The sequence below is a fragment of the Crocodylus siamensis genome, chromosome 1 (genome assembly GCF_052110815.1).
Source record: "Crocodylus siamensis isolate JL-2025a chromosome 1, ASM5211081v1, whole genome shotgun sequence".
NCBI lineage: Eukaryota > Metazoa > Chordata > Crocodylia > Crocodylidae > Crocodylus > Crocodylus siamensis.
The window spans coordinates 14,788,326-14,809,425 of NC_143395.1; the positions used below are offsets into that span (position 1 = coordinate 14,788,326).

General features: G+C 47.2%; 1 protein-coding gene across 2 annotated transcripts in view; it reads left to right on the top strand.

Moving 5' to 3' along the window:
* Window positions 1-4,008, top strand: part of HS1BP3 (HCLS1 binding protein 3) — a 79,052-nt gene extending 75,044 nt beyond the window's left edge. The window contains exons 7-8 of one of the 2 annotated variants that reach the window (XR_016439938.1): window positions 1,359-1,426; window positions 1,874-2,007. Coding sequence is in view for 1 of the 2 variants with exons in the window: in XM_090031630.1 (XP_089887756.1) it covers window positions 1,874-2,105 (232 nt within the window). In the remaining variant the exon portion in view is untranslated. Of the gene's footprint in view, window positions 1-1,358; window positions 1,427-1,873 lie in introns of both variants that reach the window. The other variant, XM_090031630.1, reaches the window with a different exon arrangement.
* Window positions 4,009-21,100: the final 17,092 nt, after the last annotated feature.

Below are 21,100 nucleotides of genomic sequence, written 5' to 3' on the forward strand. Positions count from 1 at the left end.
GCTCCAGGCTTCCCCAGGGTACTTGAGCGGGGGCTGGGAGGGAGCACAGGGGCTAGCCCCAGTGTGCACAGGGCCAGAAGAGCTCTTCTGGCTACAGCAGCAGCTGTCTCCTGGCCCCGGACACGTTGTGGGAGGTCCTGATGTGCATGGAGCTGAGAGACAGCTGCTGCTATAGAGCTCTCTTGGCCCCGTGAACATGGGGATAAGCCCTGTGCCCAGTGGGGCTTCCCTGCACAGCCAGGGGGCTGGCCAGAGATTTCTACACCCAGCTGGTGGCTGCCTGAGAGCTGCCCCAGAAACAGGATGGCGAGCCATCAGCTACGCAGGGAAACAGAGAGCTCCCCAGTCCCCGTGGGGAGCTGGGAGCTGAGCCGTGCTTGGACAGAGAGAGCAGAGAGCTATCCCATCCTGGCATTGCTTGGCTCCTGGGTCCTGGGGGGAGCTGGAAGCTGAGCAGTGCCAGGCCTTGGGAAGTTCCCTGTCCCCTGTAGCCATCTGGTGTTGAGACTGACCAGGAGCAAATTTGTGTCTAAACATATGCTACTGCACAGTATCTACTTCACGGTTAGTTTACTGCTTGTATTTACAGGTAGTAGCTAACTGCACAGTAGACAAATTTACTGAATAGTAAATGGTGCTCATGTGTGACACTTTACTGCACAGTAGATTAGTCGACTGCACAGTAAAGCATCTCATGTAGACATGCCCATGGTAGAAAATTTGTCAGTAGCTTCCCCGTTAGACTAGCTATTAGGACAAGGTGAACATGTCTACACAACATATTAATGTGCATTAGCCTAATTTAATGAATATTACAGGCATGTGTCTACATGTGTGTGTCCTGAATGTGCATGCAGTGCAGGTATCAAAGTTAGGCATAATTAGTTAAAGCAGACTAACGCACATGTAGATGTGACCTGGCACTAACTTTAGTCCTGGATCTACCCAGCCACTAGGGGCACATGGCAGGGCTGCAGGGACTTGGCACTAACTTTAGTGCCAAGTCTCTGCACGTGTAGAAACCTGCTAAAAATCTGCTAATGCTGAATATGCATTAGCTTAATGCATACTAAACTTAGTTGTGCTTAAATGTATATGTAGATGTGCCCAGTATTTCACAAACACACATTGACCTCTTTACCACTAGAATCAGTGGGAAAGTTACCATTGACTTCAGGAGATGCAATATTGGAGCAATTGCATTTTATCTAACCCTAAAATCACAAGCTAATGCCCATGGATGTCAACTGGCATGTTTTGCCTTATTTTGAATATTATTTGAATAAAAAATAGAAAAATGTTGCGGTAAAAAGTCACAGTGCATATGTATTTACAAATAAGGGTGTCTTCATTTTCAGGGGGATGTGTAACTAAGCTACTTTGAATTGCAGCTGTATATGGAACTCATCATGATGAAGCATGATAGGTGAGAAATAGGCCTGAGTGGAAATGTCTCTTTTACCTCATGAAAATATTTAAGGTGTTGACATTTTTTTTCCTATTACAAATTGGGGATAAAAAGTCAAAAGCTCAATTTTTCATGGATTAAGAATCTTGAAGAAAATGATTGAGAACATTCACATAACTGTAAGTTATTTAAATTTAGGCCCTGCTAAATTCCCCTCCCCCACAGACTATCATACATTTTTAGTTTAAAAATAATTCTGTATCAATAACTGGAATCTTTAATTTTGATGATTTGGAATTTTCTTCAAACCTCTTTCAGAGGTAAATGAATGGAAACCAAACTTTTCCCATGACAAATGTTCTAGCAAGTCATTGGTTTTCAGCAAAAGAACATTTTGTTGAAAAAATCCCAAGAAGCTTTCCTGAGAAGTCACACATATATTTGTATTTTTGTTTCTTTACTTAGAGTGGAAGAGGATTTAGAGAAGATTTTGAAAATCAGTTCCAAACCGAAGCCAAAGGTGCCAGCCAAACCCACATTACCTAAGAAGCCAATAATCACCACTCAGAACAGTGTTATTTCAGTCCCACCAACAAAACCAAAAGACGACAGAATTCAAGCCATGAATGAGGTGGACATTCTTCAGTACATTCAGGAAAATGAATCCATCAGCAACCAAGACATGAGTCTTTTTTGAAGCATTATATATATAATGTATATATACATTATAATGTGTACTTCTGTCTGTATGTATGTATGTAAGAAGTAACCAGTACTTTTCCATTGTCACTACATCTGCCAACTTGTCTTGCTTTTAAGAGCAGCACATTTGATTACTTCACAAGCTCCAAGCATTGAAGAATGTGTTTTTCAACAGGATGAAATTCTGGCTTGAAGCTGCCTTATATTTTCAGGGCTTTTAAAAAATATATAGACAACGATGCAACACTTCAGAGTCTATGTATTATAGTCATGTTATCCTCACACTTATGTAATACAGCTTTAGAGAACTGATTGCTAGAATGGAAGGGACAGAATGAGGAGTTTACACTCCGGGTGTGAATATGGGCTATGAACAATCCAAGGAACACAGTGCCTTTCTTTTCTTTCTGTAGTTGTATATAAGACATGTTTTAGCCAACTGGAAATGTAATTCCTTTCTCCTTTGTCTATTCTTCAAGAGCTTTCCTTCCCTTGCTGTCATTCTGGTGAGTTACAACCACTTACTGCTTCTTGGGATATGTGAAATTCCCTCTTCCCCCTCTCCCCTTTGTAGTTCAGAAGTGCATTAATTCCCCAGGTGGTTGTACTCTTCAGCCAGTTCTTAAAACCACAGGGACAATCACTCCTACCCCTAGTGTTGATACAGGTACACTGTAGCCACATTTACAAGTGTGCTTTCCTGCGGAGTAGACCCATTACCTGTGGAGTAAATTGTTGCCATCTGCATGTGCGATGCTATTAGGCCTCAGTAAACTAATTAACAGTACCATAAGATAGTACTGTTGGAGACAGTAGTGCCTTATGTCAGAGTAATTCATATATGTGTGACTCCTCAGGAAAGCTTCTTGGGAATTTTTCAACAAAATGGGACAAAACTCCTACAGAGTTTATTGCTTTGAATTAATTGCACGTGTAGATGCACCCAGTGTTGTCTTTGGTTATTGGCTATTTACAGAGTCTGAATTATGGGGGAGCTCAGGTGGCTGAACCCCCCTGTAAGATTTGAAAATCATAACCTGGGGGGGGGTCTCTGATTTTATTGGGGGATCATGATGGGCAGGCCAATATTTTTTGCAGACTCCCCCCTCCCACTCTCTCCTGCAAGAGTTAGAGTAATTAGAACCCTGGCCATTTAGATACAATTTCAAATTCATAGGAGAACTGGTGTCATTGTAAAACACAGTGTGGACACTGCATATCTGTGCACAGATTATCAGACTCCTGATGATTAGTATAGGAGCATGGTAAGGAGCTAGTGAATGCTTGAGGATAGCCTATATTAGGCCTGCTTAGGAAGACTAGATGCTCCAGGACTCTTGGGCCCATTTCTGTTGAGAGACAGGAGTGGGATGACACTAAATGTTGGTCGCTTCAAGTCTGTTTAGTTTTGATAACCAGGCAGGAGTGACTTTGAGATGCAACACCTACAAAACAATCAGAAAATACCGTGGTGAAATTATAGTGAAAAGTAAGAATCTGATGCAGCATATCATATTTACATGTCCTTCCTTTCCTGTGGCAATACTAGGGGGCTCTTATGGCATGTGCTGGGTTATAAATGTGGGTGAGTGTCTATTGTAGCCTACTGTTGAATTTATTGCACCAGTGAACTAAACAAGATTGGAGACAGACAGGGTCTCCAGAGGTGAAATGTTAATATATTGAAGCCATATCCCCTACCACCCCCTTTTAACTTGCCTTTTAATATAGATCAGAATTAATAAGGAACATATAAAGTACTTTATATATATATATATATATATATATATATATTTAATTATAATGATTTCTAGTAATATTTTCATTTTATGTCAACAGATTCTATTATACCATTAGTTTAAATGAACAAATAAAACCTATTAACTCCAAGTCATGTAAAATAAGTTTCAGTGTAATAAAATGTGTTAACCTGCAAGGAGTGTTGTTCTTCATTCACACAGGCAAGAGTTTGAGAGATGAGTTGTAATTATCTAAACTGCAACAAATGTTACTTTTCTCTTACATATCGAAGTTCAGCTAAAATTTTGAATATATAAAAAAAATCAAAGCAGAAATGACATGGTGTGACAGGAGTGCCAATATTGGAGCCTCTCCGGGTATGGCTCCGCCGTCCTGTAATGGGCTAACCACCTGCTTACTCTCCTGCCATGCCTTGTTCTTATTTAATTAATAGTTGTTGTAATTAGCCAGAGGCTGCCCATTTCTACGCCAATGATGGGGTGCTATCTGGGGCTCCTTTTCCTCCCCTACACTGCAGCCCAAGCCTCGCAGATGGAGTTGATGTGGTTTGACCTGGGCCCTGTTACATCTCGGCCCTCCTTTTTACTCCCAGGGCTCCTCGCTGCCCCTCTGCACTCTCAGGGCTCCTTGTTGCCCCCCCTCCGCACTCTCGGGGCTCCTCGCTGCCCCCCCTGCACTCTCGGGGTTTCTCGCCACCCCTCCTGCACTCTCCTCAGGTGGCCGTAGCCGTGCCTGGCCCCCAGACTTGCCTTGTTGGGTCTTACGCCCCACTGGGGCTTCTCTCCTGCACCCACGCCGGGGCTTTTCCCTTATGACACTGCCCCACTGGGGCCAGGGTCGATACACCCCAAAACGTGGCGCCCTCTCTGGCGCCAGGAACCCCCACGCTACTGGGGAGCTCCTGTGAGGCCTCCTCCTACCCCTACAGCCTCACCTGGTCCTCCGGTTAAACAGTAAACACAGAGCCCCCAGGCTATAACATAAAGCTAAACCGTCTGGTCAGACAACAGTTAATCCCTACCAGACAAAAATACTCCAGCTCATGGCAGCAACCCGCAGACTTGTGCAGCCAAACCTTGGCCTTTTCTCCGCACGGGCTGAGCTCCTCACTCCTTGGCTGCCAGAGGAAGAACTGCCATCCTAGATTCCTGCCTGGGTTTAAGAAGGGTTAAGCCCTGCCCCTTCCTGTCAGGGGGTTTTGCCAGTTGCCCCAGCAACCAGCACCTGTGCTGCCCTGGTGACTAGCAGCTGCACCTCCCCCTTCTCACCACTAGGGGCCTCTTTTGAGCCGCCCCTGTTCTCAGGCGCAGGGCACCTAAGTGCTCTGTGTGGGAGGGTTTTTTGGGGTTTTTTTTAACCCCACCTCCCCGTGCCGGGGCCGCTTACCGATCTCCAAGGAATGCCTCACCTGGGGTTGGGTGTTTTACACGTGCTCGCCTCGCCTGCCATGACTTTGCTGGTAATAAGATTGGTTCAGATGGTCCGGCGCGTGTCGTCCAAATATGAGACTCCTCAGTGTTTCGCGGGTCCCACGTTGATGAGGGCTCCTCCATCCCTACACCCTTGCCCGTTCCACCAGGTCAGTGGCCGCCTATCAGGCCAAGCCACGTGCCCTTCGATCGCTCATATAGTCCAAAAGGAAAAGGTACAGATGAACACAAAGACTGTGGCCAGGGGTCCCTGGATCAGGGTGGCTACTTCATAGATTTCATAGACATTAGGGCTGGAAGGGACCTTGGGAGATCATTGAGTCCAGCCCCCTGCCCAAAGGGCAGGAAGTCAGCTGGGGTCATAGGATCCCAGCAAGATAAGCATCCAATTTACTCTTCAAGGTGTTCAATGTAGGTGCCACCTCCGCTGGCAGACTGTTCCAGACCTTGGGCGCTCGGACAGTAAAGAAATTCTTCCTTATGTCCAGCCTGAAACGGTCTTGCAGGAGTTTGTGACCGTGCGACCTCGTCATCCCTTGGGGCGCTCTGGTGAACAGATGTTCACCCAGATCCTGGTGGTCACCCCTGATAAACTTATAGGTGGCCATCAGATCACCCCTGAGCCTACCCTTTTCCAGGCTAAAGAGTCCCATGGCTCTCAGCCTGTCATCGTAAGATCTGTTTTCCTGACCTCTGATCATGCGCGTGGCTCTCCTCTGGACTCTCTCCAGCTTCTCCACATCCTTTTTGAATTGTGGAGCCCAAAACTGGACGCAGTACTCCAGCTGCGGCCTCACCAAGGCCGAGTACAAGGGGAGAATGACGTCCCGGGATTTGCTCGAGAAGCATCTATGGATGCACGCCAGCATTTTGGTCGCTTTACTAGCCGCAGCATCACATTGCAGGCTCATGTTCATCTTGTGGTCAATGATGACCCCCAAGTCTTTTTCTTCTGTAGTGCTAACCAACGTAGCACTGCCGAGCCTATAAGGGTGCTGCAGGTTTTTCCTCCCAAGGTGGAGAACCTTGCATTTTTCGGTGTTAAACACCATGAGGTTCTCGTCTGCCCATTTGCTGAGCTTGTCCAGGTCAGCCTGGATCACCCACCTATGCTTTGCCCCAAAGTTTGGTGTCATCGGCGAACTTGGCCAGTCCACTCCTGACTCCAATGTCCACATCGTTAATGAAGATGTTGAACAGTATGGGTCCCAGGACAGAGCCTTGAGGGACCCCACTGGTCACAGGGCACCACGATGAGTGACTGCCATCAATCACAACCCTCTGGGTCCGACCATGAAGCCAATTTCCCAGCCAGCGGATCGTGGTGGAGCCAAAGCCACAACTGGGCAGTTTGGCCAAGAGGTGATCATGGAATACCAGATCAAAAGCTTTTTTGAAGTCAAGATATATGACATCAATCTCTTCTCCCTTGTCCAGGTGATAGGTCACCTGGTCATAGAAGGAAATGAGATTGGTCAAACAAGACCTACCTGCAACAAACCCATGCTGGGTGTCCCTTAGAATGTTAGCCTGGGCCAGTCCCTCAAGGATGGCCTCTTTAATAAACTTTTCTAGGATCTTCCCCAGGATAGAAGTCAGGCTAATGGGCCTGTAGTTAGCCGGATCCACTCTCCTCCCTTTCTTGAAGATCGGCACCACATTGGCCTTCTTCCAGTCTTCGGGCACTACACCAGAGCGCCAGGAGTTTTCAAAGATCCGTGCCAGGGGCTGGGCTATGACGCTCGCCAGCTCCTTGAGTACCCTGGGGTGCAGGTTGTCAGGGCCAGCTGACTTGAAGGTATCCAGCTGTCAATCTTCAGCAGACCACCTCTGATATTCCCCTGTACGCCGGGGATTGCAACCCACTTCTAGCTCTCTCCGAGCTCTTCGGGGTCTTGTCCTTATCCCCGTTTACAATTAAGGCTCCCCGGGGCCGCTCTGCCCTCTTTATAGGAGCTACGGTGCCCACAATCAAGGATTGCCCTTATATTCGGGCTTATACAGTACTCGGCGTCTGCCAGGTCCCCGCCATGTCCAAGCGGCAACAAACAGTCTGTTGTCCCGCTAGGCCAGCAGGCTGGGCTTAAAAGCCCCGCTGGGGCTTACCCCTTCTCCACAGGCTCCTGCCGCGTTTGAGAGCAGCTCACATCCGCTGCAGCCTGCTCCTGCCGACTTCAGCTCTTCTGCCGCTTTCTTCCGGTTCTGCCGTTCCCCAGTTCGTTGGCTCTGGTCCCTCCTTTATGCCGGCCACGAGAGGGGAGTACCAGCCCCTCCCTTCCTCTCACACCTGTGAAAGGCGAGTTCCCACCAGGTGCCTTGGGCCTGTGGGGGCATGATTAGCAGCTTTCTGCTTGTTCTGGGAGCCCTGGAGCCTGCTGGCTCCTCTTCTCCCTTACACTCTGCGACACATGGTAAATATAGGGCTTTACTAAAGCTCTATATGGATGGATGCATGTAAAGCTGTATGTAAATATATCTTATTGGGTGCATACATATGTACTACATTTCTAACAGTTAAGGAGACTTAACTTTTTTAAGTTTACAACTGTCAGGGTGTACATACATATGTGGAACAGAATCAACTTAAATGCAGCACAAGATATATTATCTTGGGTTGCATTAGTGAAGCTGACTTAGCTGACAAGATGGCTCCCACCATGTCAAGGCTCTGTATGTATATATGCTCTGAAATGGCTTAACTTAAGTTGACTTGGTTAACTTGTGCTAAAACCCAGTTTCTCCATGGTCCTGGTGAAGGTGGATTCTGCTCTGGATGATGAAAACTCCTTCTTCTCAAACAGGGGCCCTTGCTCCGTATCGGAAAGCTCCAATCCATCTGGGACGGTCATGAGCAGCTCCCTCTTCTCCAACAGGTCCTCAAACTTGTCTGTTCTGTAAATGCCCTGCAGGGCCAGCCCTCCTGATGCCTGCCTCAGCACCTCCTCATCGGGGATGTTCTCCACCTTGGACAGCAACTCCTCCAGGAGGTTTAATTGCTTCTGCATGTTCTCTGTCACCTCCACCAAAGGCTTCTCAGATGATAGTACTCGCAGGGTACATCCACTGCTCCCCACAGCTGTTCCTCTTTGCGTTTCACCTCTTCCTCCTGGCGGCTTTGGCTACTTTCCTGCATTTCCTTTAGCTCCTTCAGTGCTAGCTTGGCTTTTTCTTGCTTCTTCTGTAGCCTCTCCAAGCACCCTTCCTGCTTCATTGTTGTCTGGCTGTCTGTTAATTTGAGAAGCTGTTGAGGTGCCCACTTTCCCATGGGTACCGCGCATCACACTCAAGCTTTAGATGGTCTTCATACTGTAGGTATTTCAAAGCTTGTAGAGAGGTAACCCCAGTTTGTCCTGTAACTTGGGGAGCCCGTACTCTGAGCAGAGTCCCATGCCATGAAGTCTGGTCAGAAATTCTTCCTGAACAGTATCTTTCTGAACTGGATCATCAGGTTTTTCATATTCTCCAGACATGGCTGTGAAAGAGGAAATCATACTTGTGTTTCCAGCTTAGCTTATCAGGGAACTCTTCAGTAAACTAAAGCACAAAAAGGAAGCTTATAAGAAGTGTAAACTTGGTCAAATAACTAAGGAGGCTTGTAAGACTTGCTTGGGCATGCAGGGATGACGTCAGGAAGGCCAAAGCACAGTTGGAGTTGCAGCAAGCAAAAGACATGAAGGATGGGTTTCAACACTGACAAGTGCAAGGTGATGCACTTGGGGTGGAAGAACCAGCAGCATACCTACAGGCTGGGGAACTCCCTTCTTGTCAGTGCAGAGGCAGAGAGGCGTTGACACCTACACAGTCAAATGGGTCACTAGTTGCTTGGAGAGCCATACCCAGAGAGTGGTGGTGGATGGGTCTTATTCGACCTGGAGGGATGTGGGCAGTGGGGTCCTCGGGCCCACACTGTTCAACATCTTCATCAGTGACTTGGATGAGGGGGTAAAAAGCACCCTGTTCAAATTCACAGACACTAAGATGTGGGGGGAAGTGGACACGCTAGAAGGGAGGAATAGGCTACATTCAGACCTGGACAGGTTACAGGGGTGGGCGGATGAGAACAGGATGGGTTTCAACACTTACAAGTGCAAGGTGCTGTACCTGGGGAGGAAGAACCAGCAGCATACCTACAGGCTGGGGAACTCCCTTCTCATCAGCGCAGAGGCAGAAAAGGATCTTGGAGTCATTATTGATGCCAAAATGAACATGGGCCTACAGTGTGGGGACATGGTCAGGAAGGCCAACCGCACCTGGTCATGCATCCACAGATGCATCTCAAGCAGGTCCAAGGAGGTGATCCTCCCCCTCTATGCGGCACTGGTCAGGCCGCAGCTGGAGTACTGCGTCCAGTTCTGGGCGCCACACTTCAAAAGGGATGTGGACAGCATGGAGAGGGTCCAGAGGAGGGTCACCCGCATGATCAGGGGGCAGCGGAGCAGGCCCTATGAGGGAAGGCTATGGGACCTGAACATGTTCAGCCTTCACAAGAGATGGCTGAGGTCTAGTGGCCTGTTACAAACTAGTCAGGGGGGAGCAGCAGGCACTGGGGGAGTCCCTGTTCCCCCGAGCACTACCAGGAGTGACTAGAAATAACAGTCACAAGCTGGCAGAGGGTAAATTCAGACTAGACATCAGGAGGCGCTACTTTGCTGTCAGGGTGGCTAGGATCTGGAACCAACTTTCAAGCAAAGTGGTGCTGGCTCCTACCCTGGGGGTTTTTAAGACAAAGCTAGACAATCACCTAGCCAGGGTTGTTTGACCCCAGCACTCTTTCCTGTAATGCCTTATAATGCATTGTAATGCCTATAGATTGCATTTTGAAAGCTGATGTGGATTTCGGTGATACACAAGCCTGGTGAAGGTTTCTAACTGTAATGAGGAAGCTACAAAGGCAGTTGTTTAGGGATATTAGAACAAATGCAGACCTATTTGCAGAGGAGACCTATTTTTGTAGTGTACTCTAAGACCAGTTTCTTGCAATTTGAAATTTCCTGGTCTGTCCTTTCCAGTTTGCTTTTTTCCTCCTTAGTTCCTGTTGCTTCAGCCATGCAGTCTTTTCCCCCTGGAGCACTGTAGTTCCCCCTGAGAGACCTGCCTATGTTATACAGCCTCCAGCTTTACACCTCCACCAAGCATTCACGGGAGGGCTTTAGAGAAAATTGCCTATGTTCTCGAAGAGCAGGGAAGGAGAGGTGTGTGGTACCGTAATAGCCACAAGAGCATTCCTAAATCTACACATAGAGTAACACTACATCTGCTTTAATGTACTAGGAATTGTCTGTCAAAAGAGGATGACAAATTGTCCAATTGGCACAGAGAAAGAAAAGTCATAATTGCAGCCTGTGGTAGATTTTAAGAGATTCTTAAGGTCAGTATTTCACTTCAGAAAATCTGTCTTCTCAATTAGTAGCTGACAGTACAAATGACCACCCATAAATCTCAGCATTGTGCTTTTCCTTTAAAATGCAGATGTCCAGCTGCAGTAATATTTATGGGCACTTAAAGGTGAGTTACAACCCCCTAAGAAACAATATGCAAGGCATCATTATTATATGAGAAAAGAACGTCAGGTAAGTGAAGCCCAGAAAAAATGAACATTCCCTACCTACAAATGACATTTGGAAACCCATATTGCCTGCTCTGAGATCCAGTTAGCTCAGAGCTTTTCTGTACAATCCTACTGTCAACAGTCTTATTAGCTTTCTCTTGAAAAATCTTGAAATGTAGTTAACATCCTGTTAGCTAACAGAGTCTAATCCAGCAGTGGGCAATTATTTGTAGGGCTGTGCAAAACAGCACCGTTCTGTTTCAACTTGCATTTTGACAGACCAGCGTTTCGTTTTGAATTTTGTTTTGATTTGAAACTGCTGTTCCGTTTCGCTTTGTCGAAACAGTTTCGCTGTTTTGACGCTGTTTCGACGTTTCACCCATAGGCCATAATGGGGAAGCTTGAAACAGCCTATAACTATGTTATTTCTGGCCTGGTTTGGATGCAACTTGCAGGAATGGTAGCCCCTTCTGCGGGCATGAAGCTTGCCAAGTTTCAAGGAAATAGGTGCAGGGATTATGGGGAAACTGCACCTCAAAATCTTGAAAGTAAAACTTATGTCATGTGTATATGTTAAGCCACAGCAGAGTCAAAACTGCAGACTTGCTAGCCCCTGCTGTGGCTGCAAAGCCTGTGAGGTTTCAAGGAGGTAAATGCAGGGATTTCTGGGAAATTGCACCTCAAGCTGCTAACAAGCAAAACTCGTGACATGGGTGTGTGTGCAACTGCTGTGTCTGTCTTGTGGCACATGGCAGTGAAAACTGGAGGCCCGCTAGGCCCTGCTGTGGCCGTGAAGCCTGCCAGCTGTCGAGGAGATCGGTGCAGGGGGAGTCTGGCTTCTGGGGCCTTGCACCTGTGGCTGCTGACAGGCAAAACTGGAACACACGGCTCAGTAACTGACCCCCAGGCAGAAAGCAGGGCAGCTCAAACAATGCTGCCTTTTACGCGGTTTTTCCCTCCCTCCCCCAGAGCACCTGGATTGGAAGGGACCTCAGGGAAGGGTGACAGTCACTGGCCAGCTACACAGTCAATAATGAGAGCAGTCCTTCCCCCCTCTTCCCCCTCCCTTCTTCTCCCTTACTTTAGTTTCTATTTCCCTCCAGGCAAGCCCAGCTTGAGCTTCAAAACTTGAAATGTTTTGAAAAATTTGAAACGTTTTGACTTGCCTTGTTTCGTTTTGAGGCTGTTTCGAAGCTCACTGTTTCATTTCAATTTCTCTGTTTTGAGCTTGAAAGGAGTTGAAACAGCATTGAAACAAAACAGCTTGTGAAATTTTGCACAACCCTAATTATTTGGGGCCCAGGACCACATAGGAAGTTTTGATGAGTTGTTGTGGGTTGGGTCAGCACTACCTCCTCCCCCAGCTGCAACAGCTCACTAAAATTCCCTGTATGGGATGGGTTCATGGGAAAGAAGGGAACAGTGTTCGGGGGCATGACAGGTGGGTGAGGCTGGCATTGGAAAGCAGGGTCATGGGCCGGGCCCTGCCCTGTGGGGGGAGTGTGGAAGGTGAGTATGTGGAGTATGAGGAGTTGTGTGCATGTGTGGGGGGGGCTGCCTGAGTGCTAGGTCCTGAGAGCTAGCTGGGGGTGAGGAGAGGGAAGGGGGTGCATGCAGCAGAGCTCGCCTGGGCAGTGCAGTCCATGACTGCTCCTGCAGCCCTCCACATGGAGCCAAGTCCTACCTGGAGCAACCCACACCATGTCCCAGTCCACACCTGTCAGCCTGGCCTGAGCCAGTATATACAGCTTCCAGCGGGTGGCACCTGCCTAGCACGTGGGGCTCCATTTCCAGTTCCCAGCTGCCTTCCACACACTTGGTGGCTCATGTCGGGTGGGCAGAATGAGTGGAAGGCAGCTGGGAGCTGGAGCCAGAGCTCTGCATGCTGGGACAGGACCTGCCCGGCTGAAGCTTTCTCCTTGCCCAGAGCAGTGCGACAGGTGGAAGAGCTGCCACTGGAAGTGAAGGAAGCTGAGTAGCAGCTGCACTGGGAGCTGTACTAAATGGCTGGGGCCAGGTGGTGGGCACAGGCTGGAGTGCGTCACAGGCTACCCTAGGTAGGGCTCAGGCCCCTGTGGATCATTGCAAGGACAGTCACAGACTGGATCTAATCAGTTGGCTGGAACCCCTCCATGGGCAGATCCAATCAGCTTGTGGGCCAAATCTAGCCCGTGACTTATATTTTCCCACCACTGGTCTAACCCCATGTCTATTCACCTCCACTGCGCAAGTAAGGACCGTCTCTGGGCAGAATACAAGAGGCAGTAGACTTCATTCAAACACTTAGAAAGTTTTTCTTCCACGATTTGATCTGTGTTGCTTTATAGGCTGTGTTGTTCAGTTTCCTTAGAAGCCATTTGTTGCATGGTACATTACAAACTAACTGAGTGCAGCTGTTTAACTTGACACCCATTATATAATTCAGGAGAATTCTATGGTTCAGGCAATTGGGTTTGTAACTCCTTTTGCCCTTCTGGTATAAATCCAAGTCCTGTCCCTAGTGAGTTGTAAAGAAAGCTGATTCCTCTACAATAATTACTAGGTGGCCCTTAATGTCTGAGATTTGTTTGTACTTTGAAACTTGGTGCATATCTCTTCATTCCCCAAACATGTAATCCAAATTAATACCCTTTTGACCACATCCGAAAGAAAGCTGCTTTGCAGTCTTCTTCTTGCAGGAACAGGAGCAGCAATGTTTGTCCTCAATGACACCTTGCTTCAAAATACATAACAATGCTCCTCATCTGAATACTTGCCATAACAGAGCACAGAACTGTATGTGTGTGATCTTCAGTAACAAAAATCCAGTGTGGTGCTGCAACACAAACGAATCAATTAGGGAAAGGAAAATCAACCCTTTCACTAATCCAAATAACTGAACAGTACTTGGCCAGTTAGAGCAGCATAGATTCGTTTCAATACAGATTAACATCCCAGATTTTCACTAATTAAGCAAACATATTTTGAGCTGCTTCTCTTGGCTGTATTCATCAGCTGTGGATTGAAGTTTGTACCCAGTAGCTGTATCCAGACGAGCAGGGGTGTGCACTTACAGCAGCACAAATAGCAGCATAAATTTGTGCCACTACTTTGTGTCTCGGTGCATGCTCCTGCATGTGCATTGTATTGCAGGACAAATTATCCCGCTGTGGGCAAACTGCCCTTGCCCAGCTCTTCCCGGGTCCCAGCATGCTGGAGCAGCCGGGGCACAAGTGGAGGAGTGGAGATGCTCTGGCTGGCAGCCACTAGAGCATCTCCCCGAAGGACCATGCCTCTGCTTGTTCGGGCACACTATTGTAATCTGTGGCACTTTTTTCCCAGCACTTTTTTTGTTACTGGGAAATCCCAGTAGCAAATTTTGTTCCTGCACTGAAAATTTGCAGTGTGGACACATTTTAACATTCCACGCATGTGGTTTGTGGTGCCATAAAGAGTGGCCAGTGGTGCAACTACAAGTGCAATTAAGCCAGAGCAATAAACTCCAGCACAATTGGTGCCAGAAAAAACTGCTCCTGGGTACAGCATTTACACATACATCTGGAACTGCAACAATTTGAGCTGAGGCGTAGCAGCCCCTGGCTCGCAGGTGTTCTGGGGGGGGTCAGGCCCAGGCTCCAGGTGGTGGCATTGGGCTGCAGAAGGGCTGGCTGGGCCAAGAGGATGCTCCAGTGTGGGGCTAGATAGCTGGCAGCCCCCACAATTTAGCACCCTTATGCACCAGCCAGACCTTGTCACCATCTACCCATGCATTTGATTATACATAATTACTCTGCCATAAGTACTACTGTCCCCAACAGTACTACCTTACAACAGAATTAATTAATCTCCTGCACCCTAATACTGGCAAAAATACACATAGACTATGACACTTCACTGCAGAACTAATTAGCTACTTCTACAGTAAAGCGCATGTGTAGATGCATCCAGTTATAGCTATATCACGTAAAGAAATTAACAGGTTTCTCTCTCCCCCCTATAAACAAATCTTCCAGCTCAGCAGCAACTGAGGGACCAAACAAAGGGTTTCCAATCTGTATTGTCCTGACTTTGTGGCTTTTGTGCACTTTTTTAATTCAAATTATTCCTCCCCATGTCCATCCAATTTTTTCTCAGCCATCTTATACTTTTTTGTTCTGATATATGTTTCTGTGTATTGAACTGAATGAAGAACAGTAAGAGAACTAGAAAGGTCACATAAGTACAAATAAGGGGGAAAAATCTGTGCTTTTATTTCTAAGGAAACAATCACAAAGGAAACCACTAGTCAAATTCACTGCTGCCATGGCAGTATAGAAATCACAGAAATTACATCAGGGACTAATTAAGTCACAGATATGTAGTGTTCAACTTGTATTCATTATATATCCAAAACTCATAATGAAGCCACAGGGGATTTATGTGTGGAAGGCATATACATTTGGGTCTGAAATGACACCCTTTCCTAATTATGATGTTAGCTAACTTCTATGTAAGTGGCAAAGCCACAGTTCTCTTTAAATAAATACTATATTTGCTCACATACAATGCACCCTTTTCCAAAATTCATTTGCTGGAAATTGGGGTGCTCATTATAATCAAGAAACTATGGTAATAGCAGTTTCTGCCACTTAAGCCTCTGTCAGGGGAAAGTGAAAGTAAAATTGCAGGTGCTGCATGTAGGATTCCCTAGCTGCCGGCTGTGGGCACTAGAACTGGGCGAAATTTCACCGCCAGTTTTGTTTTGAGGCTGTTTCGACCTGTTTCAAGGTCGAAACAGTAAAATCGAAATGAAACAGATATGGTCGAAACAGTCTTGAAACCAAACAAGGCAAGCTGCGGACAAGCAAAACTCATGACACGGGTGACACTGTATGCGTTAAGGTGGAGCAGGGTGAAAGCTGCGGGCCTGCTAGGCCCTGCTGCAGCCACTAATCCTGCCAGCTGTCAAGGAGATGGGTGTAGCGCGGTTCTGGGGTCTTGAACCTCTGGTTGCTGACAGGCAAAACTCATGACATGGTGTTTGTGCAACTGCTGCCTCTCATCCGGCAGCAGGACTGAAGATCCCCCATCACTTATCACCACAGACCTGGGGGTAATAATTGACTACAGTATGAATATGACCCGGCAGTGTGATGCTGTAGCCAGCAGGGCCAACAAGACACTAGCATGCATCAATTGATGAATCTCCAGCAAAACCATTGAAAGAAGTGATTCTCCTGCTCTAGAATCATAGAAGATGAGAGTTGGAAGGGACCTCAGGAAGTCATTTAGTCCAGCCCCCTGCTCAAAGCAGGACCATCCCCAGCTAGATCATCCCAGCCAAGGCTTTGTCTAGCAAAGCCTTAAAAAGTTCCAAGGATGGAGAGTCCACAGCCTCTCTGGGTAACCTGTTCCAGCGTTTTACTTCCCTCCTAGTGTGAAAATATCTAACCTAAACTTCCCTTGCTGCAAAGGAGCTCCTTTTGAAATCAATAGTAAGAGTTGTGTTGATTTCAATGAAAGAAGCCAGTCCTATCTGTAATGATAGGATGAGAAGCTACCAAAGATATTTGGCTAGGAGGTGTGAATAACACATTTCAGAAGTAGCCACCTACCCTTCCACCTTATTACAACAAATGTTATAGTCTCTGGGGACTGACAGAAGTGATGCTTTGGCATGCAGTTGGCCCCCTGAAAGCACTCTACAGCCATGCCTTGACAGAAGTGCATGGCTGCAGAGCACTTTAAAAAGTTCCCCATTGTGCAGCAAAGTAACCCTCATATAATGAAGGTGGTCCAAAGCAAAACATCTTCATTAACTTCTGTCAGTCACTGCACACAAGCATGGCTGGTGTTGCCTGCATGATGGGAGGAGGAGAAGGGGTGGGGAGGGAGCTGCAGACGAGTTTGCCCAGCCTGCCCTTGAGGGGAGGGCACACGAACATCTGTTGGGTCAGAGGCATTGCTGTATCTCATGGCACTTTCTGTGAAGCTGTGGAGCTGCACATCTGTCAGTGCCCTCTGTGTCTGACAAATCCCAACAGAGTAACCCTAAAATAGAAGATCTGAGATCAAGGAATGTCCATTTTCAATGGGATAATCAAGGACTCAGGTGTTTGAGGTTTTTCAATAAGATGCAGTAATTCCCCAGGACCGCAGTAATAAAACAAAGCAATAAACCCAAGGGCAGCATATGATACTGCCTGTTAAGAAGTGGAAGGCCATCTGATGCATTTGTCTATTGAGGCTAGAATGGACAAGTAACTGTAGTAGCATATTTCATCCAGCTGAATCAGGCCAGTACCCAAAACATAAAACCACCCTAACATATTAGCCAAAATCTGGGGGGTAGATTCTCAGCTAGTGTAAATTGGCAAAACGTAACTGAAGTCAATTATCGCAGGCTGTTTTGTATCACCTGCCTACTTTATTAAGAAAGACTTGTAGAAAATGTATCTGATTTTTAAAAAATATCTTTTAGATTATTAGAAGCTTGATGGTTGCTGGTGAATTTGGCATGCTATAAATTAACTGGACATGACAATGCATTCCTAGTCTGATAATCTTTGAGACTGTCTCTGCTAATGATGACAAGATATGCCTTGCAGAAGACATCTTTCTCACTTGCCTACAGTATTTCAAAACCAGCGACTTCCCTTTAAAGACTAAGTTTGGAATCATGAAATGAATGCAGCCTTACATGTTTCTGTTGTAATATATGCTAAATCATCTTTTAAATCTTGGTGGGGGAGAGGGTTAATCTTTCACAAAGCCATTATGGCTCTGTATTTACTCAAACTTCACTTCCCCCACTTTTCCTATACTTATGTGTGTGGTTCAAGTTTGCCATGGGAAATGAAATGTAATGTTCCCAAATTCCCATATTTTTTTTAAATAAATTATTTTGTTTGGGGTAATCATTAATGCAGTGATTTCACCTCAGAAGAATTTATGATGATGTCCCAATATAAGAAATATGGACAAAAATAATCACTTCTTTACACATGCCAATGATCTTAGCTAGATTTGGCTTCTGTGGTCTATTTCTCTTTTTTTCCCTGAGCTTTGGTCTTTTCTTCTTTTGCCCTTTTACTTCACAGGAAGTCCAAGGAAAGATTTGCTGTGCCAAAAAATCACTGGTTGACATTGGTCATAATGCTCTACCTAGAAGCAAAGCTCCTTGAAATGGGGAATGGCATGACAGCTTATGTTTCTTCAACGCGTAGGTCAGATAAAGCAAGCCCCTTCTGTGCTGGTAAAATGAACACAAGCTTGGCTCTCAGCAAAGTGGGAGTTTCAGTTTTAAAAGTGTGAGGTTGTCCTTTTGGAGAAAAAGGAGTAAGGACCTGATCCACGAAGGCAGAGAGTAGAATTGTCCACACCGTGTTTGGTGCATGGGCAGAGTTAGACACGTAGGAGTGGGGTTCCTAATGGGCAATGTACTGCACTGGGGAACATCTAAATTAACCAATAGGAAAGACCAGCTGAGCTGAAATCCCACCACTCCCAACCATTTAGCTGTCTGCCCACAACCCTGACAGGCACCTACATGAGTTTGAGAGTCGCAGTCTGGAGCCCACTCCACTCACCTCTGGATATGAACAGTTGTCTTATCTATGCCCCGGGGCAGATCCAGAGGGGTGCAGTGGTGTGGCCACACACCCCCTTCCTAACCATGTTCCCCCCCCTTCCCCCCGTGCTCAAAGGCACATGTCCCCCTGACCTCCACCTACTCCTGGGACAACAAAAGGGGGCAAGTGGAGCTCTGCATCTGGGCTGCATGGGGACTGCGCTTAGCCCAGGAGTATGGCAGCAGTGGCAGGAGGCAGACTTATTCCTCTTGCCTGTCTGCTCCCCCGTGCATTCTCTGCCAGCCCAGGCGTGGGCCCAGGGAGCAGCAATGTGCCCCTTGCCCAGTGCATGCAGCACCCATGCACTCTAGTTGGAGTAAGCAGGAGCCCATCTCAGTCCCAGGACAGCAGCAGGTAGTAGAAGACAGTGGCACTACCTGGCAGTGGCAGGTAGTAGAGAGTCAGAGATGAGAGGGGAAGGGGCAGAGACAGGGTGGAAGTGGGGGATGTGTCTCTGAGCAAGGAGGGGAGGAGGCAATTGCTTACCTTCCCTGGGACTTAAGTCCTCAGGTGCTCCTGCAGTGCTGGGTGCCTGCCACCCTGGGGTGGAGTAGAGGGTGGAGGCTGGGAGCAGGGATGCAGCCACCCTGCAGCACCGGGCCCTTCAGCTGTAACCCCGTGTGGAAAATCCTGGATTCATTTCTGTCTATACCAATATATATTTTTTAAAGATGACTGTGGGAGGTGAAGGTGGAACAGACTAGTGTGTGGAGCAGTTCATAGGTGAGGGATGGAGATTCTGGGCCCTCTTCAGACCGAGGAGGTTCAAGTTCATGTCTCGAACTTCTCAAGAACATGTCTTAACCACAGGAGAGAGACAAGGCTGGGGACAGGACCACTCAATCTTATCCATTCACTCTCCAGATGGGGATGCCTTATTGAGCCCAGGTATTTATTGAAGAGGGAAAAATCCACAAAGGGAAGGAAGCTCTTATCGAGGGGGGCACTTTAGTTCTGTATTTTAAAAAGCTTCTTGCAGGCCCATAAAGAGACGAACAGATATACATTGGCCAAGATAATTCTGACAGAGGTTTCCATCCTGTAGACTACATCATCAAACAAGTGACGAGTTGAATATGTTGATACCGACCCATTTTAATTACTCCATTAACTTGACTTAGCCTCCAAGCTGATGACCTACCAATGGCCCATGCCTGCCAACGCTTCATATGGCAATTGCACTATGAAGTCTGTACTTTTCACATCTAACGCTGCTTCTTTACCCATTTCTGTTTTCCAAGCTTTTCTTCCTTCTGTTTGTCCCAGTCCAAAAATAACCAGTCAGGGATTTATAATGCTATCAGACTAATTGTGTGGGTTTGTATTTGATGCTGTGCCTTTTGCTCTATGCTATTTCTAGCTGATTAATAACTGCATATAAAAAATGTGTGTTTCATGGCTGACCCACTTCTCAGATAAGAAGAAGAGTGTAGTGGGAAAGGAAGAGCCTCTTCCTTGGAAGAACTGTATTTTTATAACAATTCCTTGTGGTTCTGGGCTAGAAGGGACTACAGAATGGCAATGCTACAGCACCCTTGGAAAACAAATATATTGTTATTATTTGAATTGCAATAGCATTGGCCGTGGGTGGGGCATTGTACAAACATCTAGAAAGGGAAGGAGAGTACGATCTAAATGACAAGGAAAAGGATGGGAGGCAGGAAGTGCTGTTACCTCCATTTTACACATGGGAAACTGAGGCACAGAAGGCGAAGGGTCATAGCCAATAGAGACCACTGCCCTCAAGAGTGTTCCTTAAAGCCTTCTTTTGTCCTTAATGCCTCAGGGTGAGGCCTCCCTACTCTTGGGAACCAGAGCCCTCTCCAAAGGGTTAGGACTGTAGATGTAGGAGGGATAGTTGCCCAGGCTGCCCTTGCTGGAGGGCTCCTGAGTGTTGCTCCCACACCCCTCAGGGCAGGGCCACTGTGATGGGACACAGCTTGTGCACACCCAGTTCAGTCCCACAGGGCACCCAGGACATGAAAGACCTCATTCAAATCCTTTCTCTACCCAAGGAGATGCAAGTCCACATCTCACACCTCCCTAACACCACCATAGGCTGCCTGGGGTCAGGAGGCATTCTCAATCCCTTCTTGGAGGCTGTTCCCTTTTTTGCCTGATGTATTTAAAGCTTCACCTGAAATACATCAGGAAGGGGGTAAGAATGAGAGACAGCCTAAAGCTGCTTAATGTTGCCAGTTAAAAAAGGAGGAGAAGCATAGTTTCATAGTTTCATAGATGTTAGGGTCGGAAGGGACCTATTAGATCATCGAGTCCGAACCACTGCTCTGGACAGGAATGAGTGCTGGGGTCAGATGACCCCAGCCAGGTGCTGTCCGATCTCCTTTTAGATTGGTCCAAGGAAGGGGACAGCACCACCTCCCTTGGAAGCGAACTCATCCAGGGCTCAGAGCACAGGGAGAAAAAGGGAGGGCCATGGGGTATGCCTACCACTGGGGCTGGGTGAGTTAGAAAGGGAGAACACACAGACATGGGACAGAGGGGGGGAAGGCTTTCCTGTAGCAGCATCAGCTCCATAGAGCACCAGCAGCCCTCTAGCTTAGCTCTGCGAGCTGATACCTCATTGGCTCCCACCTCCCCCTCCCCTCTGCCCCCCCATACATACATGCTGGGCATAAAACTGCAAGGCTCCTGGGGAGAA